The 16,293-nt window shown below is 36.1% G+C and overlaps 1 protein-coding gene across 1 annotated transcript; it reads right to left on the bottom strand.

The window, feature by feature from the left end:
* Nucleotides 1-831: 831 nt before the first annotated feature.
* Nucleotides 832-13,887, bottom strand: LOC143250977 (GTP-binding protein RAD-like). Its single transcript, XM_076502234.1, has 3 exons — nt 13,818-13,887; nt 5,575-5,773; nt 832-3,783 (listed from the first exon to the last, which is right to left on the bottom strand). The coding sequence occupies exons 2-3, from the start codon at nt 5,750-5,752 to the stop codon at nt 3,512-3,514; spliced, it is 450 nt and encodes a 149-aa protein (XP_076358349.1). The 5' UTR covers nt 5,753-5,773; nt 13,818-13,887; the 3' UTR covers nt 832-3,511.
* Nucleotides 13,888-16,293: the final 2,406 nt, after the last annotated feature.

Raw genomic sequence — 16,293 nt, 5'->3', positions numbered from 1 at the left:
CATATGAGAAAAACAATACACAAATATGTAATAACTCCAATTTAGAAGTATCGCTAACCTAGTTAGAATTACCAATCCTCCTAACTGAATTCAAAAAGGAAGACTTTATAAGGCTAATCTCAAAACATTATGTAGTACAATATAAACAACTAAATCTCTTCTATAGAATGTAACTTTTTAAGTCGGTTCGCATCTGCTAACTAGATTATCTTTAAAAAGCATAATTCAATATATAACAAAATGTAGTCCAATTTAAAAACATTACTTAACTATTTAGTTTTAGAAAATCTCTATCATACGCTTAGTGGAATTTTGCAGAACCCATTTTCTTACAAAATAATTAATTATTACAACTTCTGGTTAATCCGATGTTGAAAAACGTAACTAACGGTTATGTCCAAAAACGGATCTCATAGAAATTCTGAACTCCGATCTTGGAGACTAAATAATCTATCTTGCAAAATACATTCTATTTATACGTTGGAAAAAGTTAAGTAGCAAAATCTAATTATTCCAATGGAGAAAAAAGAAACTGTTATCCATTTTGCAAGGAAAAACTGGCTTAATTAAGAAATATAAGTAATTAGGCCAATAAAAACTAATTTGGTCCAAGCTATAAAAATCTGTTATCCCAATTGAGAAAACACTTTCTTACTTTACAATAAAATGAAAAGATTAATTCGATCTAAAAATATGTCGTTACATCGATAAAAATTTAAATCCATCTAATTTAGATAAAATCTGATAATTAGTTCTGTCTAAAATAATTAATAAGAAAAAATAGAAAATATTTTAATATTTATCTAAAAAAACGTCTGATATTTTGCAAATTATCGCTACAGTAACTAATATTTTGTTAAATACGACAGAATTATATTAACTTTTTTTTAAATATTACACAATATAACAAAAGTTTTACTTGTTCTTTGGCAGAAAGTGTTATTTCTTGGTTGCTTAGGCCAAAAGTAAATGGAAAAAGACTTATTTTTATCTTCAAACTTTGCTTTTGTAACCTGGGAGCGTATAACGAAAACATGATGGGAGACTGTATTTGGGGGGCTAATACGTGAAAGTGATTTACATTACAGTCGCAAATCTCGAAAAACGACTCGCTTCTAAACATTATTGTATAACTTTAGTATAAATACATGTAAATATTGATTCACATGTTGTTGTATTCAGACTTTATGTAAATGAAAATGTGCAAATTTACCCGTTTTTACACAGAAAATAGGTTTAATTTCTAAATTTCATTATCCAGGTCACAAAAGCAAAGTTTGAAGGGAATAATAGTCATTTTTTGTATTTTTACAACATAAGCAATTAAGAAATAACATATACTATCTAGGAACAAAATTTATGTTACGTATGTGTTATCTAATCATTGAATCTCTTTTGCTTGGGAAATTTATTAAAAAGTTGGTTTAATGATTTTAACCCAATATCGTATGAAATGTTGTATAGCAGTGACTGTAATAAAGACATGGGTGAAAAAAAAAGTTACACATGCAGGTAAGAGAAAAAACGTAGTTTAGAAATGGAACAAAACGACAAATTCCAACATTTCGCTTTATTATCAAACACATGCTTAAACCCTGCTATGAATTAATAGTTCGTATTCTATAGTTCTAAATGTTTTGTGTATGTGTAGGTTTCTCTCGTAGTGACAATAACGCCCATGCACACGAACGATAAGTTTGATACTTTCCACTATGATAGAGGTCCAGCTTACCTCTTCCTTTGGTTAACTTGTGTCCAGGGTTACTGATGAGTGGTGACTACTAAATTGGTATAAACCAATCATTCCCCTTGATGAAAGTGAACTGAACCTTCCTTAAACTTAGATGAAACAGTTTTCGGAATATACCTAATTTATTTATTATATATTGTATTTGCTCAACTTAGCTGTCATCGATACTAGTTTCCAAAGTAGTTTCCAATTTTTTTTTTACCTGTCTTTATTACCCACTTTTATAGTGAAGATAGTGATAATTTTGCACAAAGTTTCTATAGTTGTATAGTGTTTAAAATTTTATAAGTTATTACTTGGAACATATCTGTTTATATATATTTTCTACACAAAGAAAAAAATGAGTAATTTTTAAATTTTATTTTGTACTCGAGACCAAGCACAATTTTGTTTTACCAGAAAGCAGATAGGGCTAGCACAATTTTGTTTTATCAGAAAGCAGATAGGGCTATAAGTTAATTTTTTTTTAATTCTGAGATATCTTTTACTCACCTACAATGGTTCTGTATTTCTATGCGATTTCAGTAATGTGAGCAAGAAATTGTACTTTTATTTTTTATTATGATCATTCGTATTAATATCCACTGTTTGGGTACCTTTTTTTTTTTTCGTATTTTAACGTCTTGGTGATTATAAAATTCACCACCATCAGGACTATTGACGAGGATATACCTAATAACATAATGACAAAAGAACTTGGCGCGTTGTACTGATGAATTGGCTTACGATAAATTATATTTTTATCTGAATCAAACATTCTTTTTTATAAATTGGAAGGCGGAGAAACACGTCGAATTGTTTATGTATGTGTTTAAAGTAGAAGAGTGTATACAAAGCAGGATAATAAATATCGAAATACGACTTGGGGTTTCGAGACCCGTTTTAAATTTTAAAGCAGGTTTTTAAATTTTCCAAATAATAGCGTAATTAAAAACATCTCAACAATGACACTCAAAAATAAAAACCAATAATCTATCAGACGTGCATAGTTAACAGTTTTGAAACAATGACAAAACTAACAAATTCTACAATGACTTCAGTAGTAATATAACTGTGTATGTTCCAGTTTTTCAAATAATGACGTATGCCAGCAAATTTCAACAATTACATACCTAACAATAAAACAGACTCTCAGATAAAAATCACAAATATATTCAAGTACAGGCACGTTTCAGTAGATATTTTTCCTTTCCTTTCGGTGACTTTCGGTTTGTACAATGAACGTAAGAAACATAATATACATATGTGTGATTTAGAACTAAACGCAAACAGAAAAAATTCACTAGGTTGACCCCTAAGACAAAAAAAAAAGAATCACTTATGATTAATGATTCATTAGAAATATATGTTTTCGTTTCCGCAGTTTTGTCGTTTATTTTAAAAGGAAAAAGCTTTCATTTTAATAGAATTAAAAAACAAAAACTTGTGGAAGTAGTTTACATTATAAATAAACTATTGGTATTTTACGAAATAGTTATATGCTCCCCCCTCTTCTTCTTTTTTTTTTTCACGAAACGTTTTCCTTCTGAAATCTCGAATCCACACATCCACAAATAAGTTTCCATCTTTTCACATTTAATTAAATAGTAACAACCAAGCGGCTTTTAAAACTCCTATTTAAACATTATTTTGTCTTTCATTGGTTACTAATCTTCAAACTATTTGTTAGCGAAATAAGAAGTAATATTCAACGACTAAGGCCGATAAGTTGGATATGGAGAGCTGTATGACGTAATTTCCGGTTGGTTGATTGGTCATGAATTAAATAACCTGCAAATTTACACATGACTTGGACTTACGGTAGGCTTTTCCAAATAACTGCTTGATTCTGCCTTTATTCTTGATGGAGCTAGCTGCTGTGAACATCTTGTCCAAACTCACAGAGTTCCGTTTCTTAACTGGTCTGTCCGCATGAGAGCGTTTCAGTCGAATTTGACTGAGGATTCCTACCAGCAGTTCGTCAACATGATGATTGATGCCTGCTGATGTTTCAATAAATTTGCACTGCTGATACGTAGCCAAAGATCTGCCAGCTGAAACAAAAGTACGCGAAACTTATAGAAGATAGCTAATTGGCTATCTTATCTTATTACCTAGTTAAATATCAAGTCTAGTGATTCTACACACACCGAATAAAGATCTGAACATATGTTTTCATAAGGTAAATTCGTTAAGGAAGGCTAGTTTAAAGTAAAGTTACACGAGGACTATCTGTGCTACCCGTCCCTAATCTAGCAATATAAGACAAGAGGGAAGGCAGATAAACATCACCACCCACCGCCAACTCTAGGGCTACTCTTTTACCAGCGAATAGTGAGATTGACCATCACATTATAACGCCCCCACGGCTGAAAGGGAGAGAATTTTGGCGCGACGGGAGCCTTAACACGCTTGGCCATGCCGGGCCTACGAGTAACACACTATCAGGTAAAACTTCAAATTAACTACATTTAGTACTTTAGATACATTTTCTATAGTTCCAGTTATTGTTCTTTTTACCACTTTCTAATTAATTTGTTATATTTTGCGCATTGCTACACGAAGGTTGTTTGCACTTGGCAATCTTAATTTTTAAATAGCAGCTAGAGGGTTCTTGTTGTTGTTTTTTTAGCAACACAGTGGGTCGTCTGCACTCTGCTCGACGCTGAAAATCTTGTACCGAAGTTTAACATTGTAAGTTCGTAATTTTACCACAGATTCATCAGGGAAAGGACAAAAGAAAAAAATTAGTCAACAACATCTCTTGAGCTGTTCTTGTCTTAACAAATAATGGGATTTGATTGTCACCCGTATAATGCACCCAATGACTCAAAAGTGTGGACCACAGAACCTCAGCTTCCCAGTCTGGCACAATAACCACTATATGGCACTTGGTCTTATATAATATAAGAAAATTACACTGGAGTAGCATAATATTTTGTGTTTCATGCTGAGATCGGCTGATTTAAAAAAAAAAAACGCCAATCGTTATCATAAAATAAAAATTTGATGATGCTCCAACACTCTTTTCATCTGAAATTACTTTTAATTTCTATAAGATTCAAAATACTTCTGTGGTTTTACAGGACAATGTTTTCCTATTTCGGAAGGTAATATTAGAGGTGTTACAAAATGTCGTTGTACCACTCTCGAAAATACAGTATTATAAAAATTATAGGTTTTGTTCTTGCTCAGACAGGTAAATATTCCTTGTTCACCTAAATGCTTTGAATATTTTCACTTCTACTCATTAAGGTATGCAGCTTACTTATTAGTGGCCAAATTACTCATTGTCAAGGGTCAGACCACTTAGATGTTGTTGATGACTGTTTGTTTTGAATTTCGCGCAAAGCTACACGAGGGCCATCTGTGCTAGCCGTTCCTAATTTAGCAGTGTAAGACTAGAAAGAAGGCAGCTAGTCATCACCACCCACCGCCAACCCTTGGGCTACTCTTTTACTCAAGAATAGTGGGATTGACCGTTACATTATAACGCCCCACGGCTGAAAGGAGAGGCATGTTTGGTGCGACCAGGATCTCAGAGTTGGAAATTCAGTTCAATTCCGTAAAGAATGTGTTTTCGTTCCTCCTGTTATTTGCTATTGTGATTTTATGCAGTGAGGTAAATCAGTAGGCCTGATACTATTATACTACAAAGACAATATTAGAGGTCTTTAATGAAAATTTCCAGGTGATCCCTAGTAAATAAAGCTTATCTGGGTTACCACTTTAATATAGAAATGTCTGTCATTTAACTTTCTGATATTAAATGTATAACAGTGTGCTCATACGTAACCAGAAATGATCGAAAACAATATTAGAAAAGTCGAATTACATCTACTTACCCTCAGTGCTAACCATTCTTAACCGGGCTAAGTCTGTTTTATTTCCAACTAAAATCACGGCTTTTCTGTCCACATCTTCTAGACTTTTAATCTGGTTTAAGATGGTTCTGGCTTTATGAAAACTGGCTCTGTTGGTTACAGAGTATACAACCACATAGGCATCAGCATTAAATTCCATTAAGTTGAGCTCGATGTCTGTCTAAAAAAAAAAAAACAGGACAAGTGTGCTTACAAATGTAATTTTAGCCCTAATCGTATTACGTTCCACCAATTTTATGAAATTTGGTTAACATCATAAGTATTCTTATTAAAGTAATTAACCCTGGGTTTATTATTTCTTAGATAGACTTATGTGTAACCCCACTTGAGTATTCGTTTTTGATAATCCTATCTTCGGAATACTTTAACATTACAAATACTTTATTTAGTAACGAAATAAATTCATGCACAAACTGTTGATACTAGTATAAGGTTCATTTCTCCGCTGTGGGGTTCAATGGTACCTAATTATTCGTAGATGTTTCAATGTACCGATCAATCTTGTACATCATCTTTAATTGCACACTCAAGGAGCACATTAATATGTCCGAAGTTTTGATACCCGTGGTGGGCACAGCACAGATAGATCATTGTATTGCTTTGCACTTAACTACAAACAAACAAACTCTCCCAAGGCAAGTACGAACCACCCTCACTTTAGTACTCTGGCCCATGGTGCCTGAGTAGGTACGCTTTGCTAACCTGTGAGTGAGGAATGAACCGAGTTTCAAACATGGCGCCCTATGACAGAGGAGGTCAAGAACATAACATACGATGTCAGGTTCGGGCTTAGCGATCCTAAAGACATACTCCTAAACCCTCGTCATAGTCGGGTGATCTGCCGACTGCGTTTTAAAATCATTTGGTAGGGGGTAACAAGATGTATAGACAAGGACAATCCAGGAACACCCTGAATTCCAAAGGCAAGTTTTGTTCTGCTAGCTCCAAAAATGTAGGTGGAGTTTGTAAACAAATAAATTCACACTCAAAACGTAGATTAATAGAGAACAGATACCCTAAGAGAGGACCGTACCTGAAAACAAACCCAATTAGAACCATCTGTCTGTAATTTCTGAGCAGTGTGAGTTACATTGGATACAGTAGCTTGCAGGTGAAAATACGGACACCTTTTAAGAAATGGCGCTTCCACGATCCTGAAGGGAGCTAGAAACACAAAATCTGCTCATAGTGGCTTCCCTAATTTTGAAACGATAAACTAGATGGAATAGTACCGCTCTAAATCTTGGACCATTATTGTTTAACATTGGGACATGACCATCGCTTTCATAGCAAGTTAGGAGCCTGGCATGGCCAAGCGCGTTAAGGCGTGCGACTCGTAATCTGAGGGTCGCGGGTTCGAATCCACGTCGTGCCAAGCATGCTCGCCCTCCCAGCCGTGGGGGCGTTATAATGTTACGGTCAATCCCACTATTCGTTGGTAAGAGAGTAGCCCAAAGCGTTGGCAGTGGGTGGTGATGACTAGCTGCCTTCCCTCTAGTCTTACACTGCTAAATTAGGGACGGCTAGCACAGATAGCTCTCGAGTAGCTTTGTGCGAAATTCAAAAACAAACAATCATAGTACATTAACGTTATCAAAGTGCGGAACGCGTCTTTGTGACAGTGGGATATGAAATAGGAGTCCTCAGATTTACAGTTCGAGCACTCTAACCAGTCAGTCATGCCAAACCCCAAATATATAAATAAAATAAGCTAAAATAACGCTTTTAAATTCTTATTCTTAAAGCTCCAGAATTGTTTGTTTTTGTTGTTTTTTTCTTTCGCACAAAGCTACACGAGGACAATCTACGCTAGCCGTCCCTAATTTAGCAGTGTAAAACTATTTATCGCCACCCACCTACAACTATTGGGCTACTCTTTTTTACTAACGAACTTCAGGATTGTTTGTTTCAGAGTGTTTGTTTATATCGGATATTCGCGTAAACCTTATCTGCACTAGTTGAGCTGATACACTATAGGAAAGCATGTAATGAACAGCACTCAGCGAATTGTGACGTTTAAGTACCATCCTTATAACTTACCGACAGCTGCAAACAGCTGGATAAAGGTGTATTGATATACTAGGTTATAGCGTTTAGTTTATAATTTCTGGCAGGAAATGTTGGATGGCCCTGTGGTAATACTGTAGATTTCCGAACTGCGTTGCCAGGTTCGAACCTGGGCAATACCACAAATATTTCCCATACTTTTAGTTTTGTTCCCCGATAGTACAGCGATAATACTACGGATTTACAACGCTAAAATGAGGGGTTCGATTCCACTCGGTAGACTCAGCAGGTATCCCGATATGGCTTTGCTATAAGAAAATACATACACACGCAAAGGGGTTCTGTTTTAGAGCAACGGATCATGGACTATTGAACCTCATAATTACACAGTCCGGCACGCTTCCACTAGGACACGCGCCTATCCATTTCAAAGTTGAATAACTTCTTGAAATTGAATAATAACTGATCATGTTTCAAAATTCTGAAAGATCTCCTACACACCGTTTCAAGCGTAAAACAGTACAGTGTAAAAAACGAACTGATCATATGGTATTTTCTGTACAGTTTTCTGAATTTTTCTATTGAATACGAATTGGTATACATAGCTAAAATTTATTATACGTGTTACCAAATGACTCAACGAGTGTTTTTGTTTTCAAAATAGTTTGTACAGGCACCACTGTAGCTTTTGAAAACTGGTAAAAATATTTTATTGTTTGTTTTTGAATTTCGTGCAAAGCTACACGAGCACTATCTGCTCTAGCCGTTCCTAATTTAGCAGGGAAATGCTAGTAGGAAGGTAGCTAGTGATCACCACCCACCGCCAACTCTTGGGCTACTCTTTTACCAACTAATAGTTGGATTGATCGTTACATTATAACGTCTCCACGGCTGAAAGGGCGAGCATGTTTGGTGTGACGAAGTCTCGAACCCGCGACCTTCAGATTACGATTCGAGTGTCTTAACTGTCCTGGCGAACTTTGTTTCACGCCGAATCATATTTTTCTAAGCTTCTATTTAAATATTGACTTAATTATAATTAATACATCAAAACAAATAGCTCAGTTAAGACACTGAAGAACACTATTATATCCTCGCAGAAATGAGGGGATATCGAATATTTTTAGAGCTACCCTGTACCCTTAAATTTATATCTACGGTAAATAATTAAACCTTACGTTCTTTTGTTGAGGTTTTTAACGAATAAATTTGACTGCTGTTAACGAAAGAATGTTCTGAACAAATATGCACAACGTGTACCATCATTTTTGTATAAGACGTTAGACAGCTGGGTGCTCAGTTTTAGTTTGTTTAGTTGCGTGGGGTTTTATTGAAGAAAGGAGGTATTATCATTTGAAAGAAGGTTATAAAAATGTTTTGGTTTCAGACAAGCACGCAGTTATGCTTGTGGCGAGCTGCCAATGTCAGTTTAACGCTGTACATGCAGAACGCAGTTATAACCTTTGAATCATCTTTTCATCAAAGATTTTACGCAACCCTAAGCTATTTAAAGTATGTAACAACGTTGGAGTATAAAAGAACAAAAAGCTAGATTTTTGTATTGCCAAGAAATCATTAAATTTCTTATATATATACACAGAATATCATAATTTCGTGGTGTTTTAAAATACAATGCAGAAATGTAGAAAAAACTTATCGCAAGAAAACTGCCTTATTTCAGTTAAAAAATAGTGCAGATGATGAATAAAAGGAAACTTGCAAGATTTGTCAACGATTAACAGTTTCTAAGATGATTTATGTTTGTTTGCTCAATAACAATGCGCTATCTGTGCTCTTATCGAAACCTGATTTTTATGGTTATAAACCTCCAGTCTTACCACTGAGCCACTGGAGAACAATCGCTGATAAAACATTAACATCTAAAAATCCAAAGTTATTTACCAAATTAGTAGGACCTGGCATGGCCAAGTGTGTTCGATTCCTAATCCGAGGGTCGAGGGTTCGAATCCCGGTCGCACCAAACAAGTTCGCTCTTTCAGCCGTGAGGGCGTTATAATGTGACGGTCAATCCCACTATTCGTTGGTAAAAGAGTAGCCAAAGTGTTGGCGGTGGGTGGTAATGACTAGCTGCCTTCCCTCTTGTCTTACACTGCTAAATTTAGGGACGGCTAGCGCAGATAGCCCTCGAGTAGCTACGTGCGAAATTCAAAAACAAACAAACCAAATCAGTATAAAGCTTTAATGTACTAAACGTTTAGAGTGTTGCAGAAGTTTGTACCCTTACGGAAAATAGACAATTATTTGCTTCAAGTTAAAACAAATAAATTTCTAATAACAGATTACGTGATTTCGGAAATAAAATACCCTTGTGGCACAGCACAAATGCGTTTGTGTGGCTGTTTATGGCACGCAATTTAAATAATGAATAAATTATGTATTTTTTTCCAATAGGTCCAGACCTCTGGGACATTCTGTATGTTAGATAAGTACTTTGTGACACTTTTTCGTGTACGAAATACATTCTAGTATTAGATAAATATCACAATTGTAAAACAGTTTTAGAATGTTTACTCCTACACAGATTGTCTAACATTGTACTCCATAAAGTCATCATAATTAATGCCAAAACATGAACTATTGTATCTTGGATAAAGATGTGCACTGTGGGTGGAAATTATTTCGTTAGTACTAAAAAAGCTGAATTTCTGTAAACAGCAATTTTACAAAGAGGAACAAAAGATATGAAAGTTGTAATTTTCCTTAAGGCTGTGGAAAGGCTTATTGTATGACATATTTATCCATATGCTGTGTAAATAATGAGAATATTATAACCGGTGTGCATAATTTATATAAATTGTGTACTTATTTATTTCGAACCATTTTCATTTATCTTTATTGTCGACTTCTCTACTTGCATTAAGACTAAAACATTGTTATTCTGTAAATGTTTAATGGTGACTTATGACGGTTACTTCTAGCAATTAAAGTGTGTTTTACAAATTTTGAAACTCCAACGAAACAGTGCCCGGTATGGCCAGGTGGGCTAAGGCGTTCGACTCGTAATCCGAGGGTTGTGGTTTCGAATCCCCATCGTACCAAACATGCTCGCCCTTTCAGCCGTGGGGGCGTTATAACATGACGGTCAATCCCACTATTCACTAATAAAATAGTAGCCCAAGAGCTGGCGGTGAGTGGTGATGACTAGCTGCCTTCCCTCTAGTCTTACACTGCCAAATTAGGGACGGTTAGCGCAGATAGCCCTCATGTAGCTTTGCGCGAATTTCAAAACAAACAAACAAAGCTTTGAGAATAAAATGAACTTGAAATAGTTTTAAAAAAATTAGTAAGTGGTTATAAAGAATAATTTCAATTTTTAAACGTCTGAAATGCATTGCAAATTTGCCGATAGATATCTTAAGAGTTGACAAAGACAACACGTTGTTGTATAATTTTTTTATTGTTGTTTAGTTTGGTTTAAATTTCGCGTGATGCTACACGAGGACTATCCGCGCTAGTCATCTCTGATTTAGCAGTGTAAGACTAGAATAAAGGCAGCTAATCATCACCACCCACCGCCAGCTCTTGAGCTACCCTTTTACTAACGACCGTCACTTTATAACGCCCCCATGGCTGAAAGGGCGAGCATGTTTGGTGTGAGGGGGATTCGAACCCGCGACTCTCGAGTTAAGAGTTGAGTGCTTTAACCACCTGGCCATGCCGGGCATTTTTGTTCTTAAACAATGTCAATTCGATGTTTCATTTTTGAAATAAAACCGTTACTCGACAAAGCAACATGTATATTTACTTTCGCATGGTGTAATTTTACGTGTATTTTGTTTGTGTTTCAAACTTTTATCATATTATCCTTTATAGTCTGACGTCAAATAATACCGTGAAACATTCGCATTATAATTGTACAGATAAAACATATAAACAGGAAAATAATTCATTTTTGGAAGATGTTTTTGTTCTGACCCGGCAGGGCAACGGGGTTAAGGCGTTCGACTCGTAATCTGAGGGGCGCAGGTTCGAATCCCCCTCGCACCAAACATGCTCGCTCTTTCAGCCATGGGGGCGTTATAATGTGACGGTCAATCCTACTATTCGTTGGTAAAAGAGTAGCTCCCGAGTTGGCGGTGGGTGGTGATGACTAGCCGTCCCTAATTTAGTAGTGTAAGAAAATTAAAAAAAAAAAGTTTTATTCTATTCTTTCCGTACTTTCGTAGAGTTTAATGTGCAGAAGCAGACTGGTCGTTTTTCTGGAAATGTTTATCAGGTCTTTTTTACTTCTCTGCCTTTCACTCTCTGCGAATACTGTGTCAATAATCCAACAGTTGTTATTAATTTTAACTTTGAAAGTGTGTTACCAGCGGTGACTGAATCCCGAATCTTAGCCCTAGATCCTCACGCTTAGAAAAGTTTGTTTGTTTTAGAATATTTACTGAAAGTTAATTAAAAAGCTATCTAACTACCTGTGCTTAACCGTCCCTAATTTTGATAGATTAGAATAAAAGCGGCTGATCAACAGTATTCATCGGCAATTTTTGGATTTTTCTTGCCTGACTGAATGGTAGGATTTGATTGTTACCTTTATATCGCATCCACGGATCCAAAATAAGCGGATCGTGGTCTTTTATAGCAACGGGACGCGAATTATGGAACCGTCGGATTGACAATCTGGACAAGCTAACCAGTGGGCCATCTCCCGACCCCCCTTAGAAATGAATAATACAGACAAAGCCACAAATGTATATTACAGTACTTCCCCCCGCCCTGATGGCACCCCGGGACGTCTACGGACTTAGACTGCTGGAAACAGGGCTTCGATGCTCTTCGTGGGGAGAGCACAGATAACCCTTTGTGTTGATTTCCGCTTAACATCTTCGAGCTTGTTACAATATATATTATATATATTGTTGCAGCAGGTGTCGGAGTATTGTAAATCCAACTAGTGAACAAATAGTTTATACTGGTACAATAATTACGAAATATTTTGTTTATTAAAGTTTTAGTTACGATTAAACAAGTAATTATGTTTTAAAAACGTATTTAATATTTTATTTTTAACACCTACTCTGCTAGTCAATGAGTCCTAATTCTGGAAATAGGGTTAGCTTCACGTATTTAAGTCAAAACAAAAACTAATTATCATTATAAAGGGTTCAATGCTTTAGTCTAAACACCCACACACTTTACCACTAAAGATTTCATTCTCAATAATATTCGGCCATGAAAATATGTAGTTTAAGGGATTCTTTAAACTATGTTTTTCTTGTGTAAAAGTGTTTATTCTCAGGAAGATCACACTTGTTAACCACATAAGATTTGTTGAGCCTTTCTCGGCTATCTGTGTTGACATAATTCTCGAAAACCGGCGAAGAAAACATATTTTTATAACATAGGGTATTACCTATATATGGCCACTACAGTGCTTTGTGTGAAAATTTTAATTGAGTTATGGGTTTTACTCTCTCACGGCCTAGAAAAAAATATTGAAAATTCGACCCCGCTCGTGGGTAATTTAAATACAAGCCACCGCAAGTTTAAAAAAAAAATGAGAGAGAGAGATAGTGTGTTGTTTTTTTCTTAGAGCAAAACCACATCGAAACTGAAAAGCTTTGTTTTGGAATTAACTGTTACACGCGTCACCCTAAGTCGCAGACAGGGTGTTAAAAACACTACGTTTCGCAAGGTTATTCTAGTATCGCTCCATAGTAGGACTTGAATAATATAGATAAGCCTTACTGAGCATAGTGTTGTTGTTTTCTTTAAATACAATTAAAAAGAACCATTAAAAGCCACAATTACTTGTTTTATCTCATACTATATAAAACTTTAGCTTTCATAACACAAGCTTCTTATAAATAAACATAACTCCTGGTAATGAAGTGTTGGATTACACAGAGTGTCTATATTAACAAAGGGCCCCGGCACGGCCATGAGTGTTAAGGTGTGCGACTCGTAATCTGAGGGTCACGGGTTCGCGTCCCCGTCGCGTCAAACATGCTCGCCCTCCCAGCCGTGGGAGCGTTATAATGTGACGGTCAATTTCACTATTCGTTGGTAAAAGAGTACCCCAAGAGTTGGCGGTGGGTGGTGATGACTAGCTGCCTTCCCTCTAGTCTTACACTGCTAAATTAGGGACGGCTAGCACAGATAGCCCTCGAGTAGCTTTGTGCGTAATTAATAAAAAAACAAATGTTAACAAAGATGTTTTAACTTTTATAAAAACGTACCTTGTTTTCAGAAATTGTTTGCTCAACAAACAATAGCTCAGATTCTTCTCCGTTTAAGATAACCGTGACCAGTTTTCGTCACATTCATCTGAAAAGGAAAAATAGATATCTCAGTAACAACTGTCAGAAGGATCAGACCCAACACGTCTGTGAAACAAGTACGAAATGTGCGTAGGTGTTTGATATAATTGTTTAATCACGCTAAGATTACATGGAACATTTATTTTCATATATATGTGATTTTATTACTTTTTAGCATTCTGAGCGGCTAAATATAAATATTCTACTTAAGACAATAATATATAATAATGTGTACTGTTCAACTGAGCTTCATGCTAAGACGATTTTACTACGTTTCTGAATTATGAATTTGTATTTTGAATTTCGCGCAAAGCTACTCGAGGGCTATCTGCGCTAGTCGTCCCTAATTTAGCAGTGTAAGACTAGAGGGAAGGCAGCTAGTCATCACCACCCACCGCCAACTCATGGGTTACTCTTTTACCAACGAATAGTGGGATTGACCGTAATATTACAACGCCCCCATGGCTGAAAGGGCGAGCATGTTTGGGGTGACGAGGATTAGAACCCGCAACTCTCAGATTACGAGTCGAGTGCCTTAATCACCTGGCCGTGCCGGTCCTCACAAATGGAACTACCGCGTGGGATTATGCGCAGGCTTTTCAACTTTCTAGAAAACAAAAAATGTAAAATAAATATTAGGGAAACCTTCTCGTATTTATTTACTCCACCCACAAGCAGACGTTTTTTAAAGGAGGTTAGCTTGCCCTCTCTTACTCACCATGTATGTGAGTAAAAGACCCTAACTCAGAGTACTCAATCACAATTTGCGGATGTTGTTGTTGTCTGAAACAGTACTCCCGCTCTTTTCACAGCAACCACAATGAAATAATACTGTAGAATATTATTAAAAATATCGAATGAAACTAAATTTACCTATAACTCTTTTTAGCAGTATTTACAAAACAGACAAGACATAAAACTGACCAACCAAAACTATACATAAAGAGAACATTTCTCCAGACCACGACATCAGAAAAGTATATCGGAATAACTCACAACTCTAACTTAACGCGGGTTAAATGACATTAATAATATACTGACAAACATTTGGAAATGTACAAATTATGCAAAGAGTCTGACGGAAAGAAAATGAAACCTCGTCAGATAATATAATTCAAATATACAGAACTTGTATACGTCCTTTCATACAATATGCATGTCCATCGATAAAAAATCTCTCCTTACTTTGCACATAAAGTGCCCCGCACTCCATTGTAAAACTTCATGCACAACTGCGCAATTATGCAAACTATCACCGATAGACTCTTGTGTAATTTTCTAGATTAAATCGTGAAAAATTGGCAAAAAAAACATCTCCTGTGAACGTGATGGAAGTAGGCATAAGCACTTCTCCCCAGTTAACATATATTTTATGAAAAAAGGATATAATGATGACACCGAATATTAGACTGAAACAAATCACATTAGATTTAGGCTAGGCTGGAAGGGGTTTTTTCATGCAAAGTATTCTCGCTCAGTTTTAGAACCAATGTTTGTTTTGTTTTGTTTAAAAACTGGTGCAAAGCTACACGAGGGCTATCTGCGCTAGCCTTTCCTAATTTAGCAGTGTGAGTCTAGAGGAAAGCCAGCTAGTCATCACCACACACTGCCAACTCTTGGGCAACTCTTTTACCAACAAATCGTGGGATTGACTGTAACATTATAACGCCCCCATGACTGAAAGGACGAGCATGTTTGGTATTACGGAGATTTGAACCCGCGACCCTCAGATTACGAATCTAAGGCATTAGCCACCTGACCCAGAACTAATGAGGGGTGTTATTATATGCTGAGCCTTTCGCTATGTACAGCATATAAGAGATGGTATACACAGCACAAGAATACAAATAGTCAGAGTGAGTGTGGTTTACTCGGACCCTCATGTCGTATTAACATTTATATTCAACTGAAAATTTAAACCATAGTACGGGAGGGAGGAAGAAGTCACACGAATACGAAGTTCCCTGGTTTTAAGGCCTAAATCCCGGTAAAAATAAATTGAAATACGGTGAAAAGAATACACTGTGTTACTTACTATAACTTAACTCGGCCAAGTCTGCCCCACAGTGGCTCAGCGGCATGTATGCTGATTTACAACGCTAAAAACCAGGTTTCGATACCCGTGGTGGGTAAAGCACAGATTGCCCCTTGTGTAGCTTTGTGCTTACTTCAAAACAACAACGGACAAGTCTCCGATTTATTATGTTACGTATTACGCTTTCAAATAGCCGTAGGTTTTAATTTAAAAGTTAATTTATCAAATTTATGATATTTGCCAACAAGATTGATGCACTAAATTTCTTTCTTAACACAAAAACACAAATATTTCAATATACAAACAACAAAAAAACAATACAATTTATTACATATGACGGTTATTACAAATGATGGTTTA

The sequence above is a fragment of the Tachypleus tridentatus genome, chromosome 5 (assembly GCF_004210375.1).
Source record: "Tachypleus tridentatus isolate NWPU-2018 chromosome 5, ASM421037v1, whole genome shotgun sequence".
NCBI lineage: Eukaryota > Metazoa > Arthropoda > Merostomata > Xiphosura > Limulidae > Tachypleus > Tachypleus tridentatus.
The sequence above is the reverse complement of the archived record's forward strand: the minus strand, read 5'-3'. Positions and strand labels throughout refer to the sequence as shown.

Coding starts and splice junctions, on each gene's coding strand:
- LOC143250977 (XM_076502234.1), bottom strand. CDS start 5,752: ATGGAATTTAATGCTGATGCCTATGTGGTTGTATACTCTGTAACCAAC. Junction 3,784..5,574: donor AAGAATGGTTAGCACTGAGG/GTAAGTAGATGT, acceptor CTTTTGTTTCAG/CTGGCAGATCTTTGGCTACG.